At 45.8% G+C, this 27150-nt stretch overlaps 1 protein-coding gene across 5 annotated transcripts in view; it reads right to left on the bottom strand.

Moving 5' to 3' along the window:
- Nucleotides 1–27150, bottom strand: part of LOC112228299 (triple functional domain protein-like) — a 146494-nt gene that overhangs the window by 57189 nt on the left and 62155 nt on the right. For all 5 annotated transcript variants that reach the window (XM_042310490.1, XM_042310475.1, XM_042310482.1 and 2 more), the window contains 10 exons: nt 26923–27115; nt 24162–24710; nt 23160–23282; nt 14558–14749; nt 12746–12877; nt 12278–12508; nt 10769–10891; nt 10431–10622; nt 7418–7587; nt 6872–7046 (listed from right to left, as the gene is read on the bottom strand). In XM_042310490.1, coding sequence (XP_042166424.1) covers nt 6872–7046; nt 7418–7587; nt 10431–10622; nt 10769–10891; nt 12278–12508; nt 12746–12877; nt 14558–14749; nt 23160–23282; nt 24162–24710; nt 26923–27115 — 2080 coding nt within the window. The remainder of the gene's footprint in view (nt 1–6871; nt 7047–7417; nt 7588–10430; nt 10623–10768; nt 10892–12277; nt 12509–12745; nt 12878–14557; nt 14750–23159; nt 23283–24161; nt 24711–26922; nt 27116–27150) is intronic.

The raw sequence follows: 27150 nt of genomic DNA, 5'->3' as shown, positions 1-27150 counted from the left end.
ATGCTTCAGAGAGAGACAGGCTTGCACTAGTCTCCATTCCACACATGGATCACAATCCCATTCAGCTGCTGCTCAGCCACATACTGAAGAGCTAAATGTAAAGAAAGTGTTCGAGGGAAATTCAAGGCGTCCAGAGTGATGGTCGTCGAGGGGAAACTATGGAAAAGTAATACGGGTCATGAACTAAAGCGGTGGCTGGCTATCCAGCTGACGTAGTAAAAAAGAAATGACTGGGAGGAAATTGAGAGGCTCATACAGCTGCCTGCATCCATTCACATGAGCAGTGATATCAAATCTCAAGGCATCTGACAATGAAGAGAAAAGGAGTCAGAAAAGGAATGGGAGAATGAGATGGTTCTGAAGTCAGGAACGGGAGAATGAGAGGGTTCTGAGTCAGGAACGGGAGAATGAGATGGTTCTGAAGTCAGGAACGGGAGAATGAGAGGGTTCTGAGTCAGGAACGGGAGAATGAGATGGTTCTGAGTCAGGAACGGGAGAATGAGAGGGTTCTGAGTCAGGAACGGGAGAATGAGAGGGTTCCGAGTCAGGAACGGGAGAATGAGATGGTTCTGAGCCAGGAACGGGAGAATGAGATGGTTCTGAGTCAGGAATGGGAGAATGAGAGGGTTCTGAGTCAGGAACGGGAGAATGAGAGGGTTCTGAGTCAGGAACAGGAGAATGAGAGGGTTCCAAGTCAGGAATGGGAAAATGCTAAATTCCAAACCGTAGTACTGCGAATCAAATAATGATTGATTCTCTCCACTGTGCCATTTCATTTCCTCCGGATGGCCCTCTGCACCCTCTGTTCTGCTCCTCAGGTACTGTAGTGTATTATCTAGTACTGTACTGTATTATCTAGTACTGTACTGTATTATCTAGTATTGTACTGTACGATCTAATACTGTACTGTACTGAACTGTATTATCTAGTACTGTACTGTACTGTATTATCTAGTACTGTACTGTACTGAACTGTATTATCTAGTACTGTACTGTACTGTATTATCTAGTACTGTACTGTACTGTATTATCTAGTACTGTACTGTATTATCTAGTACTGTACTGTCCTCTGGAGGAGAACATGTGAGTGAGGAGGTGGAGGGGAGGGTTCCATGTGGTAAGGGCTATAGGTCTAGCTCTAACTCACTGAGCGTATGGCTGCTTCATGGAAAGGCTACAGGGGGCTTAGTAGTTACACTCTCACTGTTTATGTACAAGTCAGAGACTATAATGAGGTAGTAATTAACCACAAACTCCCTTCAGCTATGATCCATATCCATCGTTGAGCACTGTTTAAGATCTTAACCTGGAGATAATGTAACAGCAAAGCAAGCCTTTATCATCTAGCCTAAGTGATCTGATGACTGGATCAACATAGTATGATAATAGTTTTTAACATAAACAAAACATAGACCTGTGGAGATATAGGATGTGGATTGTTGGCTTCTCATAATTATCATCATGCAATAGTAGTTCCTTGGCAGAAGTATTTTCAGTCTATCTTTGAGATGGTTTATGATTGAAACATGTGACAGAGCTCTATAGTAAGCGACCTGAACGGTCATACTTGTCGATCAAACAAATATGTTTGTAAGTTCATAATCCAAGAAGCTGTAATATTGAGATCTACACCACCTCAGTCAATAACAGAACAGTTCTTCTTTTGCTTTTACAATATAAGAGAGTCATGGCTGCTACCACAGACAGGTACAAACACCATTAATTACACAGCACTTCTGAGGTTGAGAACAGCCCATTCTTTGCACAAGGCAAACAGCCAACAAAGGTCTGATGAAACCCCAGTAAAACACTGCTTTAAGATTTGAGAAAGAAGTCTAACAAAAGGTCATGTCAGCATTGTAATGTACAGGTAATCGTTGCTCTGTGGACACAAAGTATTCAGCAAGCATATAAACTAACAACCATATAAACACATGTACATACAACATCAAAAGACATCTATGCTTCCAACATTATTTCTCCTCAATTCTGCTCAAAAACTAGTGATGGGGAAATTCGATACAGTTATATATCGGTTTATTATTTTTGACAATATATTGTATCGTGTCGTTTTGACAATATTATTTTTGTGCTAGTTGGATGTACCTGCACCAAATCTCCAGTATTTTCTCCATACCTTGTTCTCCATCTTATTTTAAATTGGAAGCCAATTTGTTTTCAGCTCCTTTATTTCCATGACTGATCAAAACATGTTTTCTCATGTCTCTCTCTTGTTCCTCTGCAGCAGACATATGGTGAGAAATATGTTTGGAACATCAAATCGCAATAAAATCACAGTAGCGAATCTCAATACATATACGTAGAATTGTGAGAATTGCGATACATATCGTATCAGCACCTAAGTATCGCGATAATAAGTACTGTGATAATATTGTTTCTTGAGTTCCCTAGTCCTATCAAAAACCCTTCTCAAAATATTACGATCCAGTCTAGAGTGCTACAACTCCAAAAATCCCAAACTCACTAATCGCTCTTGAAAATGTCTTGCTGACTGTTCTGTAGGAGTCATATTCACTTAACTCATAAGCACATAACAGAAGGCTGAATGACAGGGAGGCAAAGATCCCAGGCATAAATATCACAAGCCTTTAGTCCTTCTAACATATTTTCTTCACCTGCCACTCTCCTCTTCTCTAACGTTCCCTCCTTCCCAGGCGCCAGGAGCCACTTACCGGGCCGGGCTGCTCTCACAAAGAAGAGTAGAAACCCCTCTCTGGGTCTAAGTACACACACCATCTTTCCCTCCTCCTGGCTCATGGAGAGGAGACTGGCTCCGTGAGGACAGGAATCCTGCTCTGGGACTGACTGGGACACTGCATGCCTCTGCCTCACCTCAAACCTGAACCTGAACCAGCATGTTCCTGCGGAACCCCTCATTGGGAGCCAAGAAGGAACAGCATCCCGGGGGTGTGAAGAGGAGGAGTAGAGGGAAAACAACCTCTCCCTCCCTCTCTCCTGTGTCATATTGACTGACTGACTGACATACCGCTCCGTCCCTCCCACAGATCACAGCTAATGTGAAGGCTTTACTGTGCTGCACCTCTGAGGTGAAAATACTGTACCAGTCTGGCTGTGGTCTCTTACCACACAGACTAGTGTGACTGCTGCACTATTATTGTGACATTACACCTCAGTGTGAGATGGGCTGCGTGTGCAGACAGGCAAGGGGCAGTGTGTGCCAAGCACGGTTCGATAATTCATTCACTGACTGTAGGTTTCCACTTGGGAGAGACATGTGAGACATCTTTATGATAAAATGAATAGAATGTGCTGAAAACGAAATACATCCTCCTCCTCTGTCCAATGACCCTGTTATTGCAACACAACACCAACAATTCAGGTATGTGTGTGAGTGTGTGTGTGTGTATGTGTGTGTGTGTGTGTGTGTGTGTGTGTGAGGGGAAACAAGGCACGCACATACCTGAAGTGTTGGTGTTGTGTTGAAATAACAGGGTCATTGGATAGAGGAAGAGGACGTTTCGTTTTCGCCGCAGTAAGTAGACTACAGTGCAGTTTGACATTACAACAAATCACATGACATTGCATTCATATTCCTATTAATTTTATCATAAAGATGTCTCACATGTCTCTCCCAAGTGGAAACCTACAGTCAGTGAATGAAATATCGAGCTGTGCTTGGCACACACTGCCCCTTGCCTGTCTGCACATGCAGCCCATCTCACACTGAGGTGTAATGTCACAATAGTAGTGCAGCAGTCACACTAGTCACACACACACACACACACACACGCACGCACGCACGCACTCACACGCACAGACACACACAGAGACACACACAGCCTTAAATGAGTCATTACCTCGGTACAATAACTTTCCAGAAAGGGGAATGATTACTTCATGAATATCAGTGGTCCAGGCTTTATAATGTCAAAGGCTGATGTAGCTAGTGCTTAATTTATTAATTAATTATTTTATTTAACCTTTATTTAACCAGGAAAAGCCCATTGAGACCCAGAGTCTCTTATTCAAGGGAGACCTGGCCAAGAAGGCAGCAACAATCAATACATTACAGAATGAAAACATACACGATACAATACAACAACATGATCCAGCCTAAGAGAAGCATTTACACTCCTCTGTCACAAAGTCTACCATCAATATTTTAAATCCATTCAGTGGCTATTCCATGCGTCTATTGCACAAGAAGAAAAGGCAGTCTTGCCTAATACTGTGAAAGTCCTGGGGACTTTAAGTTGCAACCACCTAGCAGACCGGGTATGGTAACTGCTGGTGGTGTTGGAGACTACAGAGGTAAAGAGGGAGTTGACCCAAAAGGGCTTTGTAGATGAACACATACAAATGTATCTTTCTGCGCATACAAAGTGAGGTCCAACCCACCATTTGGTACAATGTGCAATGATGGGGGAGTGACTTGGCATTTGTAATAAAGCGCAAGAATGCCTTGATAAACAGAGTCCAGTCTCTGTAAGACGGAGGAGGTTGTATGATAAACAGAGTCCAGTCTCTGTAAGACGGAGGAGGTTGTATGATAAACAGAGTCCAGTCTCTGTAAGACGGAGGAGGTTGCATGATAAACAGAGTCCAGTCTCTGTAAGACGGAGGAGGTTGCATGATAAACAGAGTCCAGTCTCTGTAAGACGGAGGAGGTTGCATGATAAACAGAGTCCAGTCTCTGTAAGACGGAGGAGGTTGCATGATAAACAGAGTCCAGTCTCTGTAAGACGGAGGAGGTTGCATGATAAACAGAGTCCAGTCTCTGTAAGACGGAGGAGGTTGCATGATAAACAGAGTCCAGTCTCTGTAAGACGGAGGAGGTTGCATGATAAACAGAGTCCGGTCTCTGTAAGACGGAGGAGGTTGCATGCATATACAACAAGTCACCATAATCAATTACAGAGAGAAAAGTTGCCTGAACAAGCTTCTTTCTAGCCATAAGAGGGAAGCAAGTCTTATTACGAAAATAAAAACCCAATTTCAATTTAAGCTTTGTCACAAGATTATCCACATGAACTTTAAAAGGCAACTTGTCATCCAACCAAATACCGAGGTATTTCTGGGATGTGAATCAATATCATTAATCAACTACTGTACTGCTTCAGTCCTTTGATGGTGTAACAGGAAAGAAAGAGATTAGAATAACGGCAGAAGCAGAAATACTCATTGGAGTCTCTCAGCAGGGACTGAAGACCTTACACTATCAGATAAAACTACTACAGAAACACTAACTGTGAAACATTCAATCTCTGGAAAAGACACCGGTCAGATACAGTGAGAGAAAAAAGTATTTGATCCCCTGCTGATTTTGTACATTTGCCCACTGACAAAGAAATGATCAGTCTATAATTGTAATGGTAGGTTTATTTGAACAGTGAGTGACAGAATAACAACAAAACAATCCAGAAAAACACATGTCAAAAATGTTATAAATTGATTTGCATTTTATTGAGGGAAATAAGTATTTGACCCCCTCTCAATCAGAAAGATTTCTGGCTCCCAGGTGTCTTTTATACAGGTAACGAGCTGAGATTAAGAGCACACTCTTAAAGGGAGTGCTCCTAATCTCAGTTTGTTACCTGTATAAAAGACACCTGTCCACAGAAGCAATCGATCAATCAGATTCCAAACTCTCCACCATGGCCAAGGCCAAAGAGCTCTCCAAGGATGTCACAAGGTGACAACAGTTGGTGCGATTATTCGCAAATGGAAGAAACACAAAAGAACTGTCAATCTCCCTCGGCCTGGGGCTCCATGCAAGATCTCACCTCGTGGAGTTGCATTGATCATGAGAACGGTGGGGAATCAGACCAGAACTTCACGGGAGGATCTTGTCAATGATCTCAAGGCAGCTGGGACCATAGTCACCAAAAAAACAATTGGTAACACACTACGCCGCGAAGGACTGAAATCCTGCAGCGCACGCAAGGTCCCCCTGCTCAAGAAAGCACATATACATGCCCATCTGAAGTTTGCCAATGAACATCTCAATGATTCAGAGGACAAATGGGAGAAAGTGTTGTGGTCAGATGACACCAAAATGGAGTTCTTTGGCATCAACTCAACTCGCTGTGTTTGAAGGAGGAGGAATGCTGCCTATGACCCCAAGAACACCATTCCCACCGTAAAACATGGAGGTGGAAACATTATGCTTTGGGGGTGTTTTTCTGCTAAGGGGACTGGACAACTTCACTACATCAAAGGGATGATGGACGGGGCCATGTACCATCAAATCTTGGGTGAGAACCTCCTTCCCTCAGCCAGGACATTGAAAATGGGTCGCGGATCAGTATTCCAGCATGACAATGACCCAAAACACACGGCCAAGGCAACAAAGGAGTGGCTCAAGAAGAAGCACATTAAGGTCCTGGAGTGGCCTAGCCAGTCTCCAGACCATAATCCCATAGAACATCTGTGGAAAGAGCTGAAGGTTCGAGTTGCCAAACGTCAGCCTCGAAACATTAATGACTTGGAGAAGATCTGCAAAGAAGATTGGGACAAAATCCCTCCTGAGATGTGTGCAAACCTGGTGGCCAACTACAAGAAACATCTGACCTCTGTGATTGCCGAAAAGGGTTTTTCCACCAAGTACTAAGTCATGTTTTGCAGAGGGGTCAAATACTTATTTCCCTCATTAAAATGCAAATCAATTTATAACATTTTTGACATGCGTTTCTCTGGATTTTTGTTGTTGTTATTCTGTCTCTCACTGTTCAAATTATAGACGGATCATTTCTTTATCAGTGGGCAAACGTACAAAATCAGCAGGGGATCAAATACTTTTTTCCCTCACTGTACGGGCAATAGAGGACATGATAGATTGGTTGATTGAGAGATTGATCGATCTGAACTTTATGGACATGGGGGCCACCTACGTCGATGGCGTCCCTCTCGAAGATGCGTAGTTGCAGGAAGAGTTCCAGTTTGATCTTCCTCTCCTGAAACAGGTCTTCCATCTGAGCCTGGGCCTCGTCCAGCTGCTGTAGGACACTCTGGATGTGGGCCATGGAACTGTTGTGGGGAGTCTTGTTACTGGAGATAGCAGAGTCCCTGTGTGGAGGCCAGAGTCAGAGGTTAGATAGGTCAACAAACACATTAAATACACTCGTTTCAATGTTATGAATTACAGGTAACACTGTAGGTGGTGGAACAGCTAGCAGAGTTTAATGATGTGTTAGATGGCATGATCTTAGAAGCTTCAAATGCACCTCTGTTGCCTCCTAACGGTAGGGTAAACACAGCTTACGGGGACAGTGATACTGCTCTAAAATGCTGAACAGTTCTAAATAAACACAAAACTACCTTTATTACTTGGTACATTAGCTCAGATCTACAAAAGTAGAGCGGGTAGCATATTTCTATGGCGGGTATTGGCTAGAAGGGATTGATTTAGGTTGGAGGATGAGTGCGCTGTGAGCTACCTGAGCTGCTGGATGAGGTCCTCTCCCTCCTTGATGACGTTGACAGTGGCCTGCAGCGTGGTCTGTTGCTGCTGGCCAAAGCGTTTGATCAGGTCTTGCACCGCCTCCACAGACTCAGCATACACATCGTCCAGCAGCTCCTTCTGCAGCTCCTCCAACCACGTCCACAGCTGCATGGGCACACAGTGACAGACAGCACAGGCGGCCAATCAGAAATACAGTAAGAGGTCTGCCGGCCAATCACACGAGACCAACTTGTTACGCTACAAACACACTAGAAAGGTAAAGGAGCTGACTGCTATCACACAGAGAGCCAGGTAAAGAAGGACAAAGCAGAGGAGAGAGGGAGAGAAAGAGGAGTGAAGGAGGGAGCTGCATTGAGTCATTGTGGCAGGATTAACCATCTGGTTATATTGGCAGGGTGGGCCAAACTAAAGCACTTGCACCAGCAGGTAGGACCCTCCCTGCCCAACTACTACCCACTGCTTTTTTTCTATGCATCCCAAATGGCACCCTATTCCCTATAGTGCATTACTTTTGACCAGGTCCCGTAGGGCCCTTTTCAAAATTCAAAGTGTGCTATGTAGGGAATAGGATGCCATTTGAGACCCAAAATGTGTTTTGTTCCAGTTCATAGAGCTCTATTTTTCCATATTAACACACAAAGACAGGCAAACACAACACAGGCTAAAAACAGAGGAGGAAAGTTGGAACTGGGCCTAATCCAACCACCTCCATACAACAGATGGGTATTATTACACCATATGGACACATACAATAAATGATGAATTCATATGAATATCAGGCCACCACCAACCACTGTGTGAGTCATGCACTGTAAAGATGATATCAATGTCAGCACGCAGAGTAAAGTACAGCGCACTGGCACAGAACCTTCACAGAAAGGTTAATGCTGTTCATTAATGCCTAAACGAATGACATTGATTGAAACAACACAGACTGCAAGTTAACGTTCTCATAAAAGCTTCATGTTGTTTTTAGGAGACTATAGTGAAGAACCACCTCTATAGGTAAAACTGCCACCTCTCACACTCATTCCAAAGGTCTGCCTTCTTACAAGGGAAACCTTTCAAACACAACACACGTAATCTTCACCACAAATAAAGGCATGACAAATTACAGCTTTGAATAGAAGGCATTTCAGAAACAGAACAGCTTCTTAAATTGTGGCAATAGCTCTTAGGCTCCAGTCTAGTAGATGAGAGTAGTAGAGGGGGAGGGAGGCACTGGGTTTAGGCTGTTGGAGATGTGTGTCACGCTCAGGAAAATACGCCTATGTGTCAGTGTCACTTTGGGCAGCCCATCCACTGTCACAGCACACACACACACACATCATTGTGATGATGATGACAGAGAAGTCGGTGTTTGGAGGATATATTGGCAGGGGTGTTGTTAGAGTGCTGGCAAACTGTGCCAATATATCCTCCAAACACCGGCTTTGGGGGCATTATCACTTTTATATTACGGGTTACCAACATATTCAAATAATGATTTACATATTTTAATTAAAAAATGTATTTTGATGAATTTATTCATACTATTTCATCCTTCCACAAGATATAGTCCCGACACAAATCTAAGGTTGCTACCCAAGCTGGCTGGTCGTTTGTTCTATCAGTTCGGATGGCAGAGACGCGACCCAGTCATTAAGTCTTTTTGTTCTGTATCCATGGACGCGACCCAGTTGTTTGTCCTAAACGTTCCATTGCCATACTGGCTGAAAACATTCTTATCCCTTGCTTGCTAGCTTGCCAATAACGGCTAATTTATAGTCACATCAAACAGTGCAGCCAGAATGACAACAAAGTAGCTGGATTTGCATTTGTTTAAGCTGTTTTCTAGTGACATGTATTTGGAGACATCCATAACAATGAGCTAATGATTTGCAATTTCACCTGGCATAGAAAATGTGCTCTCTCATCAGGACACTGTTGTTCAGAGGAGCTAGCCAACAGCACAACTAACACAATCCCTTCAAACTGAAGCTGGAAAGACAGCAAACTAGCTGCACTTCATTTTGTTTGACCTGGTTTCTATTGATATTTCTTTGTATATATCCATAAAATGTATGCTGATTCTTGATTTCGAATGGCTGAAAAAGCTGTCTGCCTGTCTGTCTCATCCTGACTCTCAACTCCCTACCCATTCATTACTATGTGAGAGCTGGAGATTGAATTTGAATATTGAAACAATGTTGCAAATGTTGGAGAGGAAAACAGAAAGATTTATACAAATCTCCTCTGTTGAAAACGAAATGCTTGTCTAAAAGAAATGTGAGATAATATCTAGATGCTTTTTATAAATTGCTCGGCTGGGCTGATGAGACAGTGGATTGCGCATGCAGATGGAACAGAGTAAATATGCATTTTAACGTCATAGATTTAGCCGGTGCTAATTTATGGAATAGACACAGGCTGGAATGCGGTTTTAACCAATCAGCATTCAGGATTAGACCCAGCCGTTGTATAAATACAACATAATGCACGCACACACGCACACACACTCACACTTCTACTCTTCAGTGTGTGGGTGGTGTGTTATGTGGCAGTACTGATGTAATAAATTCTTCATGCCACTAAACTCCTGTATCAAACCTCTTATTACCTTGGCTGGCTGTCATCTCTTTCACAACACTAAACGGGCTGGGGAGAGGGGGAGGTTGAACTCCTTTAAAGGTTGAACTTAAACTTTCCTCAGGGTGAGCAGTGTAGAACCCTCTCACAGCCCTACCATGAGAACATCTACACCAGATGTCATTACCACCTCTAGAGGGGTATCAATATTACAACAGCTAGCTGGCAGGTCTCAATACACACAACTTTCTTTAATAGTTAAAAAGGTTTAAAGTCGTTTCACACTCAGATTCATGCAATTTAGTAGACTCTGACTCGAGACATCCTGTATATCAAATACAACAATAACTTTCATTAGTACTGTTTTTCAACAGGTACAGATCTACTGTATAATCCTATAAGGGGACCCAGGCTCGTACCTCTTTGACGTGAGTATGGAAGGCCACAGACATGTCCAGGAGGACCTTACGTTGCTCCACGCGACGTACAAAGTCCTGGATGCGGTCCTCTAGCTGGTGGGCTGCCTGGTAAATCTCCTCTGGATCACATTCTCCTGTCTGGGCCAGCTGCTCTGCTGCCTCCAGCAGCTTGTCAGCGTTAGTATAGGTGTTCTGGACAGGGGGGCATTAGAAGAGACATTATGCGGACTGCCACATTACAGGTAATTATATGAACATATCGGCTATTAACATACACATGAATAAGTTCACAAAATATAATACTATTTTTCTGTGTGTGTGTGTGTGTCCCAGCTCACCTGGGCCACCTCCTCAAAGTCCTCGTGTCTCTTCTGCAAGGCCCGAGCTCTGTGTAGGGACTTCCCCACTCCGGTATGCTTACTGAGGAAGGCTTCACCATGGTTCTCTATCCAGTCCAGCACCTGCACACACACACACACAGGGGCGAGAGTGAGAAACTGAAATACACCGGTACAGAGAGGGTTTGCCAGAGCCGTGTCTAATAAAGGCTGTTATTAGGACCCTAGAGAGATGTAGCACATGCTCGATGACAACATCTCTGTACAGTGATGGGCCTTAGGATATTCGCTACTTGGAATCAGATATGTTGAGCGTTTGATTGAGCCTGCCGGGCTAGATTGGAATCAATTAAATAGGCTAGTCCCAAAAGTACAACCCCAGCACTCCATGCAGGCTCAATTAAATGCTTGAAGCATTTGTAAGAAAACAGATACTAGTTGAACCCAGGTGTAGTGACTACTAGCCTATGAACAGGGATGTTATTGATATGTACTGTATGAGCTGATATGATGTGCTGCGCCACAAGGGGGAGCTTTGGGACTTAACAAACTGTGTCTGGGACAGCTCTATAGACAGCCCAGTTCTGTCTAAGGCTACTGCCATAACATAATGCCTTCCCAGTTCAGACCCACCCTCTACCCTCTGCTCTGCATCACTGTGCCAAGTCTGGGCCTGCGTCTCAAACGGTCCCCCATTCCTAGTCCATACGTTTTGGTCAAAAGTAGTGCACTATGTACGGAATAGGGGGTCATTTGGGACACAACCTGGCACTTTTAATAAGGAAACATGGATGAAGAAATCCATAATCCACTACAGACCAACGTGTCAGCCTTTCTATGGACTGTGATAATATATCTCAGTTAATAACGGCCTTATTATTTATTGAACAGATGGGTGGCCAGTTGCCTCATCTCACTATTATTGCTGAATAGAAGAATAAACAGGATTTTCAAGGTCTCTCCCCTTAGAGCGCATCATTCTATGGGACATATGGAACACGCAACACATTACATGGCAGTATATTGGATTACCATGGCAACTAGTACGTATCAGGAGAGAGAGAAAGAGAGAGAGAGAGAGAGAGAGCAGGAGAGAGAGCGAGAGATACAGAGAGAGAGATACAGAGAATAACGAGCATGTCCACAGGGCACAGAGAAGTAGAAACCAGCTCAGTCCTAATCACAAGGGTCTGTCAGCAACTCACACAGATAAGTTTTCACTCAGAAACCCCAGGAGCCACTGAAAATGCTTTGAAGAAAGTGGAGACAGCTAAATGTACTCTGCAAAATTACAACACGGTTCTCTTTGGTATTGAACATGCATGAAAATCAGGTTTTAGATTAATAAAACACTGTACAATAAGTATAGTGATCTCTGACAATGATGGTAAAGTATCTGTGTAGTATGTATTCTGTGTGTTTGTTTGTGTTTGTGTGTATGTTTGTGTCACTGTGTGTGTGTGAGGTGTGAGTGTGTGTGTGTGCCTGCGTCTTCCTAAGCGTGTGTACCTGCTGGACGTCCTGTTGGAAGACACAGAGCTGCAGGCGCTGGTGCAGCCGGACCTTGCGGTGTTGCCAGATGTTTTCCAGTTGTCTCTGGTGGTGTAGCACCTCGTGGATGATGTCCAGTACGTGGTGCACCGCCTTGGAGTAGTTGGCCGAGGCCGTCAGCGAATCAGCACTACCCGGGGTCAGGGGCCGCTGCAGCTTGTCCAATAGGGACTTCCCGTCTTGGCTCACCTGGGAGAGGAAAGGAGAAGATAGGAGAGATCCCAGGTGAGGTGGGGAAAAGGTTGACAATGAACTTTGAAAACACAAATGAATCTGAATTATGCAGGATTACTTGAGTGCATGTTGCAGATGCTATTTATTTTACTTTAAAACACGATGACACAAAAAGTGCTAATCACTGACTAATCCCTTCAGTACATGAGCACTGGGCACCAGAATATGTAGTGACTGCAGGCCCCATAGTACCTCAGAGTAGGCAGTGGTGATGTGCTCATAGAGTCCTGTGTGATGGTGGATGGTGTCCTCCAAGTCCTGTAGCTCAGAGGGCAGGTCTCCTTCTCCACACGCCTTACACCACGGCTCCACATTACCCATGTACTGGAGGAGACACACACACACATGATCACACATTATAATGATAATCAGAAGGGGGTGTGTGCATGGTGGTGTGTGGTACAGAAATGAAAGAGATCAAAACCAATAGCAGGTTAAAGGTATATTATGCTAATTCTAAACGGCACATTAGTTCCACTACTTGAACACTTTTCTATTTTAGAAGGGTTAAATAACGTCATGACTACCTAAATGTACCACAGCATTTGTATGTGCAATCATCCAACCACGGTGACTAGTGCACACAAAAACACTCTTGTTCTAAAATACTCAAAACGTGTACATATCAAAAACAGGCAATGAAAAAGACTTATACTTGTCCTCGTGTCTGTCTCTGTCTCTCTAACCCTCCCTCTCTGTCTCCGTCTGTCTGCCTCCCTCCCTCCCTGTCTGCCTCCCTCTCTGTCTCCGTCTGTCTGCCTCCCTGCCTCCCTCCCTGTCTGCCTCCCTGCCTCCCTCTCTGTCTGTCTGCCTCCCTCTGTCTCCGTCTGTCTGCCTTCCTCCCCTCCCTGTCTGCCTCCCTGCCTCCCTCTCTGTCTCCGTCTGTCTGCCTCCCTGCCTCCCTCCCTCCCTGTCTGCCTCCCTCTCTGTCTCTGTCTGTCTGCCTCCCTCTCTGTCTCCGTCTGTCTGCCTCCCTCCCTGTCTGCCTCCCTGCCTCCCTCTCTGTCTCTGTCTGTCTGCCTCCCTTTCTGTCTGTTTAGTAAATCAGTAAATTACACATTCATGGCAGGGGATGAAAGCAACACATTGCCTTACAGGCAGCCCTCGCTAACATTATTATTAGCTCTGCATTATCCCAGCAGCGTACTACAATGCCATTAAGAGATAGGAACTATTTTCATCTGTTCCTGTGGGAGCTGGCCAGGGAGAGGAGGAGAGGAAAGTAGAACAGAAAGTAGAGGCACTTCAGGAGAATACTGATACAAAACAAGTGATTATTCTAGAAATGGAGGGATGAAGAGAGCGGAGATAAAAGACAAAGGCATCATCTCATTTCATTTTTTCAGTGCGTCTCTCTCTCTCTCTCTTTGTGTTTCTCCTCAATCATCCCCCTGTTGTCTCCAGACTGACAGAGAGGTTTCAGTTTACCACAGCTTCACTAGAACCATGGTAAACAAACACACACACACACAGCACTGAAACTTAGCTTCACATGCCAACCGCAAACAACCAAACAGCAGAGATGACACCTCCACTTGAATCAGTTTGTTGGAAAACATATGACAACAACTAAGTCCATATATAACATGGGCCTCTACCAAAGCAGGGTAAGATTCAATCCATGGAGTAGCTTCAAATCCTTGGGGATAGTAGGGTACACAAACCTGTAGTCTATAACAATACCGCCCACCCTGCTACTCTGGACATCTGGTTTCAACCTGACCTCATGCACTACAATAGAGGTGAAGAGAGAAGAAGGCAGAGAGGTTACGGAGAGAGGGAGGAGGAGAAAGACAGACAGACAGGAAGAAAAGACAGAGAGAGGACGGGGAGTAAAACGAGGCAGAGAGAGGAAAATAACAAGAGTGTGGGTCTCTGTAGGAGCACAGCGCTGGAACAGGTAGTAGAGTGTTTTGGTCCTTTTCTGTTCAATCTGGAAAATCACAATGTGTGTGTGCGAGTGTTGTTGTTGTGTGTGTGTGTGTGTGTGTGCTTCCTCCTCACCTGGTCCACCTTCAGGTGGAAGGCAGCAGACATCTCCAGTAGGGTGGAGCGTTCGTCCAAGGCAGCAGCGAAGGCCTTCCACTCCTGCTCCAACTGACCTGAGATCTGCTGGATCTGCTGCGACGCGTAGTGACCAGACTCCAACAGCCGGTTCCCCACAGACATGATGCGGTTGATATTTACATAGACATTCTGGAAGGAGAGTGGAGGAGACATATTAGATATTCTGTAAGAGGGGAGAAGACATGACAAGGTTAATAGTTACATAGATATTCTGTAAGGAGAGGGAGGGGACATGACGGACATTCTGTGAGGAGAGGGGAGTAAAGTGTTACCAATAGTTACATAGACAGAGATAGAGCGGGAAGGAGGCTGAGAGGGAGGGAGACAGACAAACAGGGTAACAGACAGACAGAAAGGGAGGGTGACAGGGAGGGATTCACAGACAGGCAGGAAGGGAGGAGGGAGGGAGACTTAGAGGGGCGGAGACGGACAAGCATAAAGACAGACAGAGACAGGGAGAGAAGGAGACAGAAACACAGACAGACCGGCAGACCTAAATGGAGGGAGACAGACATAGAAAGACATAGATCAGCACAGGGTGGGCCATGGCTACAGACCCGGCCACATGAGGGCCTACATCAATAGTAAGGGCTTGGGAGTCTGGTGAGAAGTTAACACAGAACACACACAACACAACCTACTGTACACTCACACACACACACACACACACACACACACACACACACACACACACACACACACACACACACACATTCACACACACACACACACACACACACACACACACACACACACAACCAAGACCAAATTAAAAACAAACACCCAGAGAGACTATTACTCAGAGAAGAGAACAGAACCCCTCCAGTCCAAAGGAAAACACCAGCTAGCCTTGGCCTCTACTCTCTTACGTTACAGTGAACAGAGGGGAGGTAAACTGTCAACTGGAAACAGACAATAAGGGGACTACTCTCATAGTGCTAAGTGCCTGTATTGTGAAACAAAACAAAGCTGCATCCTGTTGAGAAAATCCATAGAATGGCCAAAAATGTTTCCAGAAGTGAGAATATCAGTGAAGTCATAATAAAAGAATATTGAGCATTTTCAGTGAAGAAAAACCCCCAATTGAGATTCATGGTAAATTACATTACAACATTTCAAAATGGTCACCCAACTGCTGAACCAACAAACGCATCCAATCAAAAGATTAAGGAGGTGACGGTGAGTGTGCAGCAGGCAGCTGATGTTAGTTATCCTGTGAAGCGTAGCGAGCCAAGTAGAGCAGAGGGGCTACACCCGTGGGAGAGGAGGAAGTCCCTCTAGTCTGACCACATGTCCACATGCTTCCACTCAGCCAGCCCCAGCCAGCCCTGACGGACGCCCACAGCACTGTGTGTGGCTGGGTGGGGACAGAGAAGGGGATGGAAGGTGCGGAAAAGGGAGGGCATAGCAGGAGATCCACCCAGACAGAAAGAGGTTCAGTCACGGGTCATGAGTTTCTCCCTCTCCTTTATCACCCATATCACAGGGCTTAAGGCCACTCCGCTCACTGCCTGCCTGCTGCTCAAAACGTAACACTTTGGATGGGTTTGATTGTAGTAGTACAACTTCCAGTCCAAAGAAAAGTGACTAGTGGGATCAAGTGTATGGTACAGTCACACACAGGCTGTGCTGTACTAAAACAGTGGTCATTACTTTCGAGTCCTATTGGCTCTAGTACAGCTCAACAATGGCCAAGCTTCCCTTGTTTGAGAAGGCCTTTTAGTAGGCTTCCTCTTTCATGTGGTCAGAGCTACAACGTTATCTCAATGGTTTAATGAGGTGTTTATGGGAGACGGGCTCTTGCTGCCAGCTGTAGACACACACACACACAGTTGATGAGCTCTCGCTGCCTGCTGTTGAGATCTACGGCATGCTGGGTAATTAGCATCTGTCGGTTAGGGATCGATACCCTCCCTGACACTGTCAGTGTCATTCTACTACTCGCACACTAAAACCAAAACAACACCAAAACAACACCATGTCCCTTTAAAAGCTGTTGTGATAAGATAAGACATAGATCAGCAAACACCAATTAATTATTCCATTTTACATGCAGGACCGTTAGCATTCAATTACCCCTTTTATCTAAATGAGAGGCTGTAATGAATCACGCAAAACCGCAGTGTGCTCTGAAAAAGAGGTGGGTGAATCCTCATTATACTAATCCATAGCAGGGGAACATCAATGGACCAATGTTCAACATCTCTGTCTGTCTGCAAACACTTTTTAAACTGATGAGAGTTGAGAACACCACACGCGGACAAACAGACAGACATACGGACAGACAGAACGGACACACACAGGGCTGGGCTAGATAAAGACATCTGCCCTACTGAAAAACGACAAACGCCTCTGACTCCGACGACATCTGTGAAGCATTCAAATGTAAGGCTAAATAACAGTCTCTCTCCACTACATGGCTTCGTTCCTGGATGCAAACGACAGACAGCATGGTATCTTAGCCAGGGGGAGCTAGACAGAGGGCAGGCCTAATGTAAAATGACAGACAGCATGGTATCTTAGCCAGGGGGAGCTAGGCAGAGGGCAGGCCTAATGTAAAACGACAGACAGCATGGTATCTTAGCCAGGGGGAGCTAGACAGAGGGCAGGCCTAATGTAAAACGACAGACAGCATGGTATCTTAGCCAGGGGGAGCTAGACAGAGGGCAGGCCTAATGTAAAATGACAGACAGCATGGTATCTTAGCCAGGGGAGCTAGGCAGAGGGCAGGCCTAATGTAAAACGACAGACAGCATGGTATCTTAGCCAGGGGGAGCTAGACAGAGGGCAGGCCTAATGTAAAACGACAGACAGCATGGTATCTTAGCCAGGGGAGCTAGACAGAGGGCAGGCCTAATGTAAAATGACAGACAGCATGGTATCTTAGCCAGGGGAGCTAGGCAGAGGGCAGGCCTAATGTAAAACGACAGACAGCATGGTATCTTAGCCAGGGGGAGCTAGACAGAGGGCAGGCCTAATGTAAAACGACAGACAGCATGGTATCTTAGCCAGGGGAGCTAGACAGCGGGCAGGCCTAATGTAAAATGACAGACAGCATGGTATCTTAGCCAGGGGAGCTAGACAGAGGGCAGGCCTAATGTAAAACGACAGACAGCATGGTATCTTAGCCAGGGGAGCTAGACAGCGGGCAGGTCTAATGTAAAACGACAGACAGCATGGTATCTTAGCCAGGGGAGCTAGACAGAGGGCAGGCCTAATGTAAAATGACAAGCAGCATGGTATCTTAGCCAGGGGAGCTAGACAGAGGGCAGGCCTAATGTAAAACGACAGACAGCATGGTATCTTAGCCAGGGGAGCTAGACAGAGGGCAGGCCTAATGTAAAACGACAGACAGCATGGTATCTTAGCCAGGGGAGCTAGACAGCGGGCAGGTCTAATGTAAAACGACAGACAGCATGGTATCTTAGCCAGGGAGCTAGACAGAGGGTAGGCCTAATGTAAAACGACAGACAGCATGGTATCTTAGCCAGGGGAGCTAGACAGAGGGCAGGCCTAATGTAAAACGACAGACAGCATGGTATCTTAGCCAGGGGAGCTAGACAGCGGGCAGGTCTAATGTAAAATGACAGACAGCATGGTATCTTAGCCAGGGAGCTAGACAGAGGGCAGGCCTAATGTAAAATGACAAGCAGCATGGTATCTTAGCCAGGGGAGCTAGACAGAGGGCAGGCCTAATGTAAAACGACAGACAGCATGGTATCTTAGCCAGGGGAGCTAGGCAGAGGGCAGGCCTAATGTAAAACGACAAGCAGCATGGTATCTTAGCCAGGGGAGCTAGACAGAGGGCAGGCCTAATGTAAAACGACAGACAGCATGGTATCTTAGCCAGGGGGAGCTAGACAGAGGGCAGGCCTAATGTAAAACGACAGACAGCATGGTATCTTAGCCAGGGGAGCTAGACAGAGGGCAGGCCTAATGTAAAATGACAGACAGCATGGTATCTTAGCCAGGGGGAGCTAGACAGAGGGCAGGCCTAATGTAAAACGACAGACAGCATGGTATCTTAGCCAGGGGGAGCTAGACAGAGGGCAGGCCTAATGTAAAACGACAGACAGCATGGTATCTTAGCCAGGGGAGCTAGACAGCGGGCAGGCCTAATGTAAAACGACAGACAGCATGGTATCTTAGCCAGGGGAGCTAGACAGAGGGCAGGCCTAATGTAAAACGACAGACAGCATGGTATCTTAGCCAGGGGAGCTAGACAGCGGGCAGGTCTAATGTAAAACGACAGACAGCATGGTATCTTAGCCAGGGGAGCTAGACAGAGGGCAGGCCTAATGTAAAATGACAAGCAGCATGGTATCTTAGCCAGGGGAGCTAGACAGAGGGCAGGCCTAATGTAAAACGACAGACAGCATGGTATCTTAGCCAGGGGAGCTAGACAGAGGGCAGGCCTAATGTAAAACGACAGACAGCATGGTATCTTAGCCAGGGGAGCTAGACAGCGGGCAGGTCTAATGTAAAACGACAGACAGCATGGTATCTTAGCCAGGGAGCTAGACAGAGGGTAGGCCTAATGTAAAACGACAGACAGCATGGTATCTTAGCCAGGGGAGCTAGACAGAGGGCAGGCCTAATGTAAAACGACAGACAGCATGGTATCTTAGCCAGGGAGCTAGACAGCGGGCAGGTCTAATGTAAAACGACAGACAGCATGGTATCTTAGCCAGGGGAGCTAGACAGAGGGCAGGCCTAATGTAAAATGACAAGCAGCATGGTATCTTAGCCAGGGGAGCTAGACAGAGGGCAGGCCTAATGTAAAACGACAGACAGCATGGTATCTTAGCCAGGGGGAGCTAGGCAGAGGGCAGGCCTAATGTAAAACGACAAGCAGCATGGTATCTTAGCCAGGGGAGCTAGACAGAGGGCAGGCCTAATGTAAAACGACAGACAGCATGGTATCTTAGCCAGGGGGAGCTAGACAGAGGGCAGGCCTAATGTAAAACGACAGACAGCATGGTATCTTAGCCAGGGGAGCTAGACAGAGGGCAGGCCTAATGTAAAATGACAGACAGCATGGTATCTTAGCCAGGGGAGCTAGACAGAGGGCAGGCCTAATGTAAAACGACAGACAGCATGGTATCTTAGCCAGGGGGAGCTAGGCAGAGGGCAGGCCTAATGTAAAACGACAGACAGCATGGTATCTTAGCCAGGGGGAGCTAGGCAGAGGGCAGGCCTAATGTAAAACGACAGACAGCATGGTATCTTAGCCAGGGGAGCTAGACAGTGGGCAGGCCTAATGTAAAACGACAGACAGCATGGTATCTTAGCCAGGGGTGCTAGGCAGAGGGCAGGCCTAATGTAAAACGACAGACAGCATGGTATCTTAGCCAGGGGGAGCTAGGCAGAGGGCAGGCCTAATGTAAAACGACAGACAGCATGGTATCTTAGCCAGGGGAGCTAGACAGAGGGCAGGCCTAATGTAAAACGACAGACAGCATGGTATCTTAGCCAGGGGGAGCTAGACAGAGGGCAGGCCTAATGTAAAACGACAGACAGCATGGTATCTTAGCCAGGGGGAGCTAGGCAGAGGGCAGGCCTAATGTAAAACGACAGATAGCATGGTATCTTAGCCAGGGGAGCTAGACAGAGGGCAGGCCTAATGTAAAACTCCTGGAGGACCCGGGTTAAAGGGAAAGTAAACACTGGGCCAGGCCTCTGCATAGTATCCATTGACTGATCACATTACATACACCACCAAGGCTTACCCACACAGCAGCATACCACAGAACCTTCCTCTGTCTCTCAAGCATCACACATGCTGAGCAGGGAGGGTCCACTCCACAGAGGAAAATACTGGCACTTATACTGCTGTCACAAAGCCCATTTTTGCATGGCAAAGATATGAAGTGTGGCCGCTTTCCATCTCCACATCCCAGACTTGGGGAATTCAAAATGCAATCAAGAGTTATTTGTCTACACCAAAGGGACTGGTCCGACACGTGAACATGATAATGATAGTGTTTCCATTTTTTCCCCGTTGTAAACGAACAGACAATATTACAGATAGGAGATAGGATCAGGATGGAACAGGAAGAACTAATCAATGAGACTGACACAGTAATGGAGGACTTGGCATATGCCAATAACCAAAGCCTGAGTCCCAAATGGCACTCTATTCCCTATATAGTGCACTACTTTTGACCTGGGTCCATATGGCTCTAGTCAAAAGTGGTGCACTATATAGGGAATAGGGTGTCATTTGGGACACACACCTAGGCTCATAGACTCTGAGAGTGTGAGAGGGGAGAATGTCTTGAACAGGAAGCACCTGGGGTTACTGGCTAGCTTCTCCAAAATAAGGAACATGACAGAAAGTCTATTTTTATTTCATATTTACCTTGTTCTAATATTCACACAGAGAGGAGACACTAGGAGACTAGGCCACAATGACATGACATGTCCATTCTAGCATTACCATTTCCATTATGTGTTTCAAACAGGCTTCCATTGTGCTGCTATCGGATGGCCATCTGCTTTTCTATTGAACTGGTTTTGAATTTCTGACAATAGTCAAGGGCACGTTCCTCCCCAAAGTGGAACCATTGAGTGTAATATTACAACAACACCATAGGGGGCAGATTACCATCACATCTCCATACCTTTCATTTGCATATTACAAATGACATAATCATAGATGCTCATCATCAGCCCCAGCCCCAGCCATTGTGATAATCCTCCCTTTCAAACACACACACATATTTTACCCTCACAGTATCATCATCAGCAACTAGCTCTACCTCCCAAATATGATCCAGGCAGTCACATAGTCTTTCTAGTCAACAGGAAGCATGGCATCCTGGGGAAAAGGAGGCGTCAGTCCCTCTGTTCCAGAGTCCCCCTGCCTATTGTTGACACTGCACACTGATGGCTAAGTCATGCACAATAATGCCTGTGTGACTGTGACCAGGGCTGGGTCTAGGTCTGGTGATCCCCCTGCCTCAATGGGGCCTGTCTGTCTGTCCGCTTCTCAAAACAAGCTAGGCTGGCTCAGCACAAAATAACTTGAAAAACCTCTACAAGCAAGATCATACTAAATGATAAGAGGATAACATTTAATTGTATAGAGAAGTGGTTCCCAAACTGTTGGGCGAGGGGTCAGCAGAAAAAAGAAATACAAAATACAAATACGAACTCAGTCCGGATTTAAAATTACACTTTAAAGTTATAATAGTAGAATGCAAAAGGTTGCATTTGGAAATTGGGTAGTGCATCATCAGCTCCTCTTGTCAGTCATTGCAGACCGTAGAGATATTTACAACTCGTCAGAAATGTCCAGATCAACTAGCCCATGACAACGTTTTTAGAATTTCGTTTTTTTCAACCCATAGATATTGTTGTAATTTTTTTGTCACTCAAATATCACATGAATACACATTAGACATGGCAAAATGTATAGAATTGCAAGACAATTTGCTTTAAAACTGCAAAATTCACTCCAGCATAGAAATAGAAATAGATGTGGTGAGCGCACAGGGGGTGCGAGTGAAAAAGGTCGGGAACCCCTGGTATAGAGGAATATGTCCAAGGAAACAATGTCATACAGTGTAAGTGTACTTAGTGTAAGTGTACTTTACAGTATTAGACCACCATACAATCTAGAGATAGGTTCCCCAACTGGCACCTTGAGGGCTGAATTCATTGCTAAACATAAAACTGTAAAAACACCAGGAAATTTGTTCCAAGTGACTGTAATTTAGGAAATCTGTTCCCAAGTATTTCCACGCATAATAGAGAGATGTGATCATATACAAATGTTAGCAAGGTTTGACATTTTTATGTTTTAGTCAAAAATGATATCTGTTTGGGCTTCTTGCGGTCAATTTGTAGTCTAGAAATTATTTGTATTTATGTTCAGGCCCCAAGAACATCCGCTCAAGAAAATCTAGAGGATCCCAAAAATACAGTAAAACAAAAAGTTAGGGCTTCAATTCATGCCCTTATTTTTCCCTGGTTGGCCCCATGAGCAACAGAGAGTAGATGGGGTCTGGAACTAGGGCCCTGTACTGACTACTGACAGCCAGGGCAAGGCACAGGAGAGGGCAAGGACAAGTGGAGAGAGAGAGAGGGAGAGAGGGCAGAGAGACCAAGTGATTTATCATCTTCCCCTACAGAACACAGCTAGGGCCTTTAACCCTGCAGGCAGCTGGGGAGGGTCAGGATAGTTAGCACACACACACACACACGCACATGTACAGACAGACACACACACACACACACAGACAGACAGACAGACACAAACACACCCAGGCAGGAGATGGACGGCTTGTCTCAACCTCACACTGCATGTGGTAGGTACTGGGAGGACTGTTAAGTTTAACCCATCATTATGTGGCCCTTTTAAGAGGGGGGGGGTGACTATAATTAAGCTATAGATTTATAGTTGACTATAAATACACTATAGATGACTATCAATAAGCTTCAACGTATTTTAACACAAAGCTGAGGGGTACAGTAGTTTATGGTCATTGGGTTACACCACTGATTCAATCAATAATGTAGAAGAGTGTATTCTTACCATACAGTTCATGGCAAAGTGGTTGTGCTGAGTCTGCAGCTCCCCCGCATGCTGGTGGTTCCCTCCTATCTCTGTGTAGCTGGTCAGGAACAGGCCCTTGTTGTGCATGATCCAGTCAAACATCTGTGGGCGGCGCAACACACACACAGCCATGGGCACACAAACACGCACACAGGCAGGCACAAGCACACAGAAGAAGATGTCTATAAGCAGGTACTGTATCTTACAGCTCTGGAGGGGAGATAGAGAGAGAGGGGGAGGGGGGCTAACGGCTGATGACATGGATGTTTGGACTCTCAGGAAGGCAGATGGAATGACTCCACTCCACTGTATTGAACTGTGTGTCAGCCTGACCCTGGTGTCATGTTGTCATACTGCCTAGACTCGTGATGTTGCCACTGGGAACGCCAGACAGCTGGTCGAGGTTGGTATCACCCTGGAGGGACCTTTAGCCAGCATGACAAGAAACCTCAGCGTGACAGCTACCATTTCAACTTGACCTCTGAGAAATGCTTCAATAACCGGGGACAATAATGACATGCCTGGGGAGGAAGAGGAGGAGAAAGAGGATGAGGTGGTGGTGTAGGAAGAGGAGGAGGAAGAGGAGGTGGTAGTGGGGAGATGTAATTAAAGCTTTGCTCTGACTAACTGACAAACATGTCTGTTTCCACAGCAGGGAGGTGTCACATCACCATCTGGCTGATAGCTGCATGACATCCATATAACTGTAGCTGGGTCTATGCACACTGACAGGCTATGGGCCATTACAGTATACTGCAAACAAGCATCATTACTCCTGCAGATACCTATCCCATTCTGTTTGCTATGAAGTAATATTCTCAGTGCAAATCCAGACTTCACTGGTGAGCTTGGGATGCTTTCTTTCTAGTTATGAATGCTAGGATGAGCGATATGGACTAAAATGGGATTCCTTTGAATAGAAACAAGCCTTGTTCTATGAACACAAAAGTGAAAGTAGTGTGTAGTTAGTTCATAACATACCTTCTCTGCATCCTGCTCAAACAGCCGCAGCTGGAAGCACTGGTCCAGTTTCAGCTTGCGCATGTGCCACAGCTGCTGCAGGTGCTGGCGTGTGCCATGCAACTTGTCGAGCAGAGCACTCACTTTGGGCACCAAGTTGTGGGCATCTGGGTGGCCTGTGAGCCCATCGTTAGCATCCGTTCCCCCGCCGCCGCGGTTAGTGTAGCCTCCAGGGGTGACACTACCCTGCTGAAGTCTCTGGAGCAGCCTGCGTCCCTGGGTGTCCAACTCCTCCACCGAGGCCTTGGTGGCCCTCTTCTTGAGCGAGGCGTGTTCCTCCATAAGGCGCCGTGCCCCCTCCAGGTCGCGCGGAAGGTCGCGCTGCGCCAGGGTCTCCTGCAGCTCCTCCAGCCGTGCCAAAGCCCGGGCGGCATCGCCGGCGAAGTCCTCGAAGGCCACGCGCACATCGATCCACTCGTCGTGGTCGTACTCCAGGCTGCCCTCGAAGTCTGACGTCAGCTGGGAGGGATCCACCACCTTGGTCAGGCCCTCGAGAGACACCATGACCGTCTGGAGGAAGAGGGAGGATTCAGACACTAATATAAACAGCAGTCTGTGAGGAAAAGGGGGGGAGGATTCAGACACTAATATAAACAGCAGTCTGTGAGGAAAAGGGGGAGGATTCAGACACTAATATAAACAGCAGTCTGTGAGGAAGAGGGGGGAGGATTCAGACACTAATATAAACAGCAGTCTGTGATGAAGAGGGAGGGAGGATTCAGACAATAATATAAACAGCAGTCTGTGGAAAAGCGGGGAGTATTCAGACACTAATATAAACAGCAGTCTGTGAGGAAGAGGGAGGGTTCAGACACTAATATAAACAGCAGTCTGTGAGGAAGAGGGAGGGTTCAGACACTAATATAAACAGCAGTCTGTGAGGAAGAGGGAGGGTTCAGACACTAATATAAACAGCAGTCTGTGAGGAAAAGGGGGAGGATTCAGCCACTAATATAAACAGCAGTCTGTGAGGAAGAGGGGGCGGAGGATTCAGACACTAATATAAACAGCAGTCTGTGAGGAAGAGGGAGGGTTCAGACACTAATATAAACAGCAGTCTGTGAGGAAGAGGGAGGGTTCAGACACTAATATAAACAGCAGTCTGTGAGGAAGAGGGAGGGTTCAGACACTAATATAAACAGCAGTCTGTGAGGAAGAGGGGGAGGATTCAGACACTAATATAAACAGCAGTCTGTGAGGAAGAGGGAGGGTTCAGACACTAATATAAACAGCAGTCTGTGAGGAAGAGGGAGGGCTCAGACACTAATATAAACAGCAGTCTGTAAGGAAGAGGGAGGGTTCAGACACTAATATAAACACCAGTCGGTGAGGAAGAGGGAGGGTTCAGACACTAATATAAACAGCAGTCTGTGAGGAAGAGGGGGAGGATTCAGACACGAATATAAACAGCAGTCTGTGAGGAAGGGGGAGGGTTCAGACACTAATATAAACAGCAGTCTGTGAGGAAGAGGGAGGGTTCAGACACTAATATAAACAGCAGTCTGTGAGGAAGAGGGAGGGTTCAGACACTAATATAAACAGCAGTCTGTGAGGAAGAGGGAGGGTTCAGACACTAATATAAACAGCAGTCTGTGAGGAAGAGGGAGGGTTCAGACACTAATATAAACAGCAGTCTGTGAGGAAGAGGGAGGGTTCAGACACTAATATAAACAGCAGTCTGTGAGGAAGAGGGAGGGTTCAGACACTAATATAAACAGCAGTCTGTGAGGAAGAGGGAGGGTTCAGACACTAAAATAAACAGCAGTCTGTGAGGAAGGTATGGAAGGAGACCCGAGAAGTAGAAAGTCATTTTATGACACTGATGACACGTCATTCTTATTCTACGGGAGCGACGCACTGAAAGTACACTCTGATGCATGAGACGCCCGAGATGCAGATATTATTATTAATGACTATCATGTTACTAAACCAACTGAATATCACTGTGAGTCAAAATTCCATAACCAACATAATTAAACATGGATTATGAGGAGTGGTCAACAACAGATCTATTACGTCCAATGTTCACTTGAAAAGGTGGGCAAAAACATTCCAGGAATTATAGCTGCAGCCATGTTACCAGTCATAACACATAAAATCCCTATGAGATAACATCAACACATGCAGTATCCACAGCTCTTTAAAGCCCATTCATGTGTATGTTGTGTATTCTTTAGCAGTGGGCTCAGATTAACGCCAATCTGGATGTCCCTTATCAGACTGCCCTCTTTACTGAGACTCTGCTCTCTCTGAAGCCCATATATCCTTGTTCCACTCTAAATAGGTCAGAACTAAATTGAACAGCTCCAGCTTCCTACCCACACGGGACTCTCTCTGTCGCAGCTTTAATGTCCCTTTCCAATTCCACACAACACTTCCCAGGGCTCATAACGACATCTTGGAACACTTATACACAACTTTAATTCAATTTGAAGGCAATCAATTCATTTGAAGAAAAACATTCACATTGCAAACTAATTTCCTCATGCCTTACAACTCCAGAGACTACAAACATATTCTCAGTATAGCCTAAAGATGATTAAGACATACAATCTCCTCAGACACTTTTGGGAAAAGATTCACATCTGAGGATCGATTCAAAGCGGAGTCATATTGCTATAGTGCCATTCTCAGAACCCATAAGGCAATCTCGCGCTAGGTAGCTTGCTTGCTCAAGTTATTATGAATGTCTATCACAAGAGACTATGCAGGGTGGACCTACCTCAAATTCAAACTTGGAGCTCCCAAAATTGGTCCTCTGTTTCTGCCAGAAGTTGTCTGGTTTGATGATGAGGGCGACGTGGATGCAGGAAGGGAAGGATTCCTGCAGGATCTTCAGCAGAGGTTTGATGCTGTCCCACTTAGAGCCTCGCATGTCAACGATGACCGTGAAGCCATGTCTGCTCAACTCCTCACTGAGACAAACCAAGACAACAACCACAAGTAGCCA

This window comes from Oncorhynchus tshawytscha, linkage group LG03 (assembly GCF_018296145.1).
Source record: "Oncorhynchus tshawytscha isolate Ot180627B linkage group LG03, Otsh_v2.0, whole genome shotgun sequence".
NCBI lineage: Eukaryota > Metazoa > Chordata > Actinopteri > Salmoniformes > Salmonidae > Oncorhynchus > Oncorhynchus tshawytscha.
This window is presented reverse-complemented; position numbering and strand designations above follow the sequence as displayed.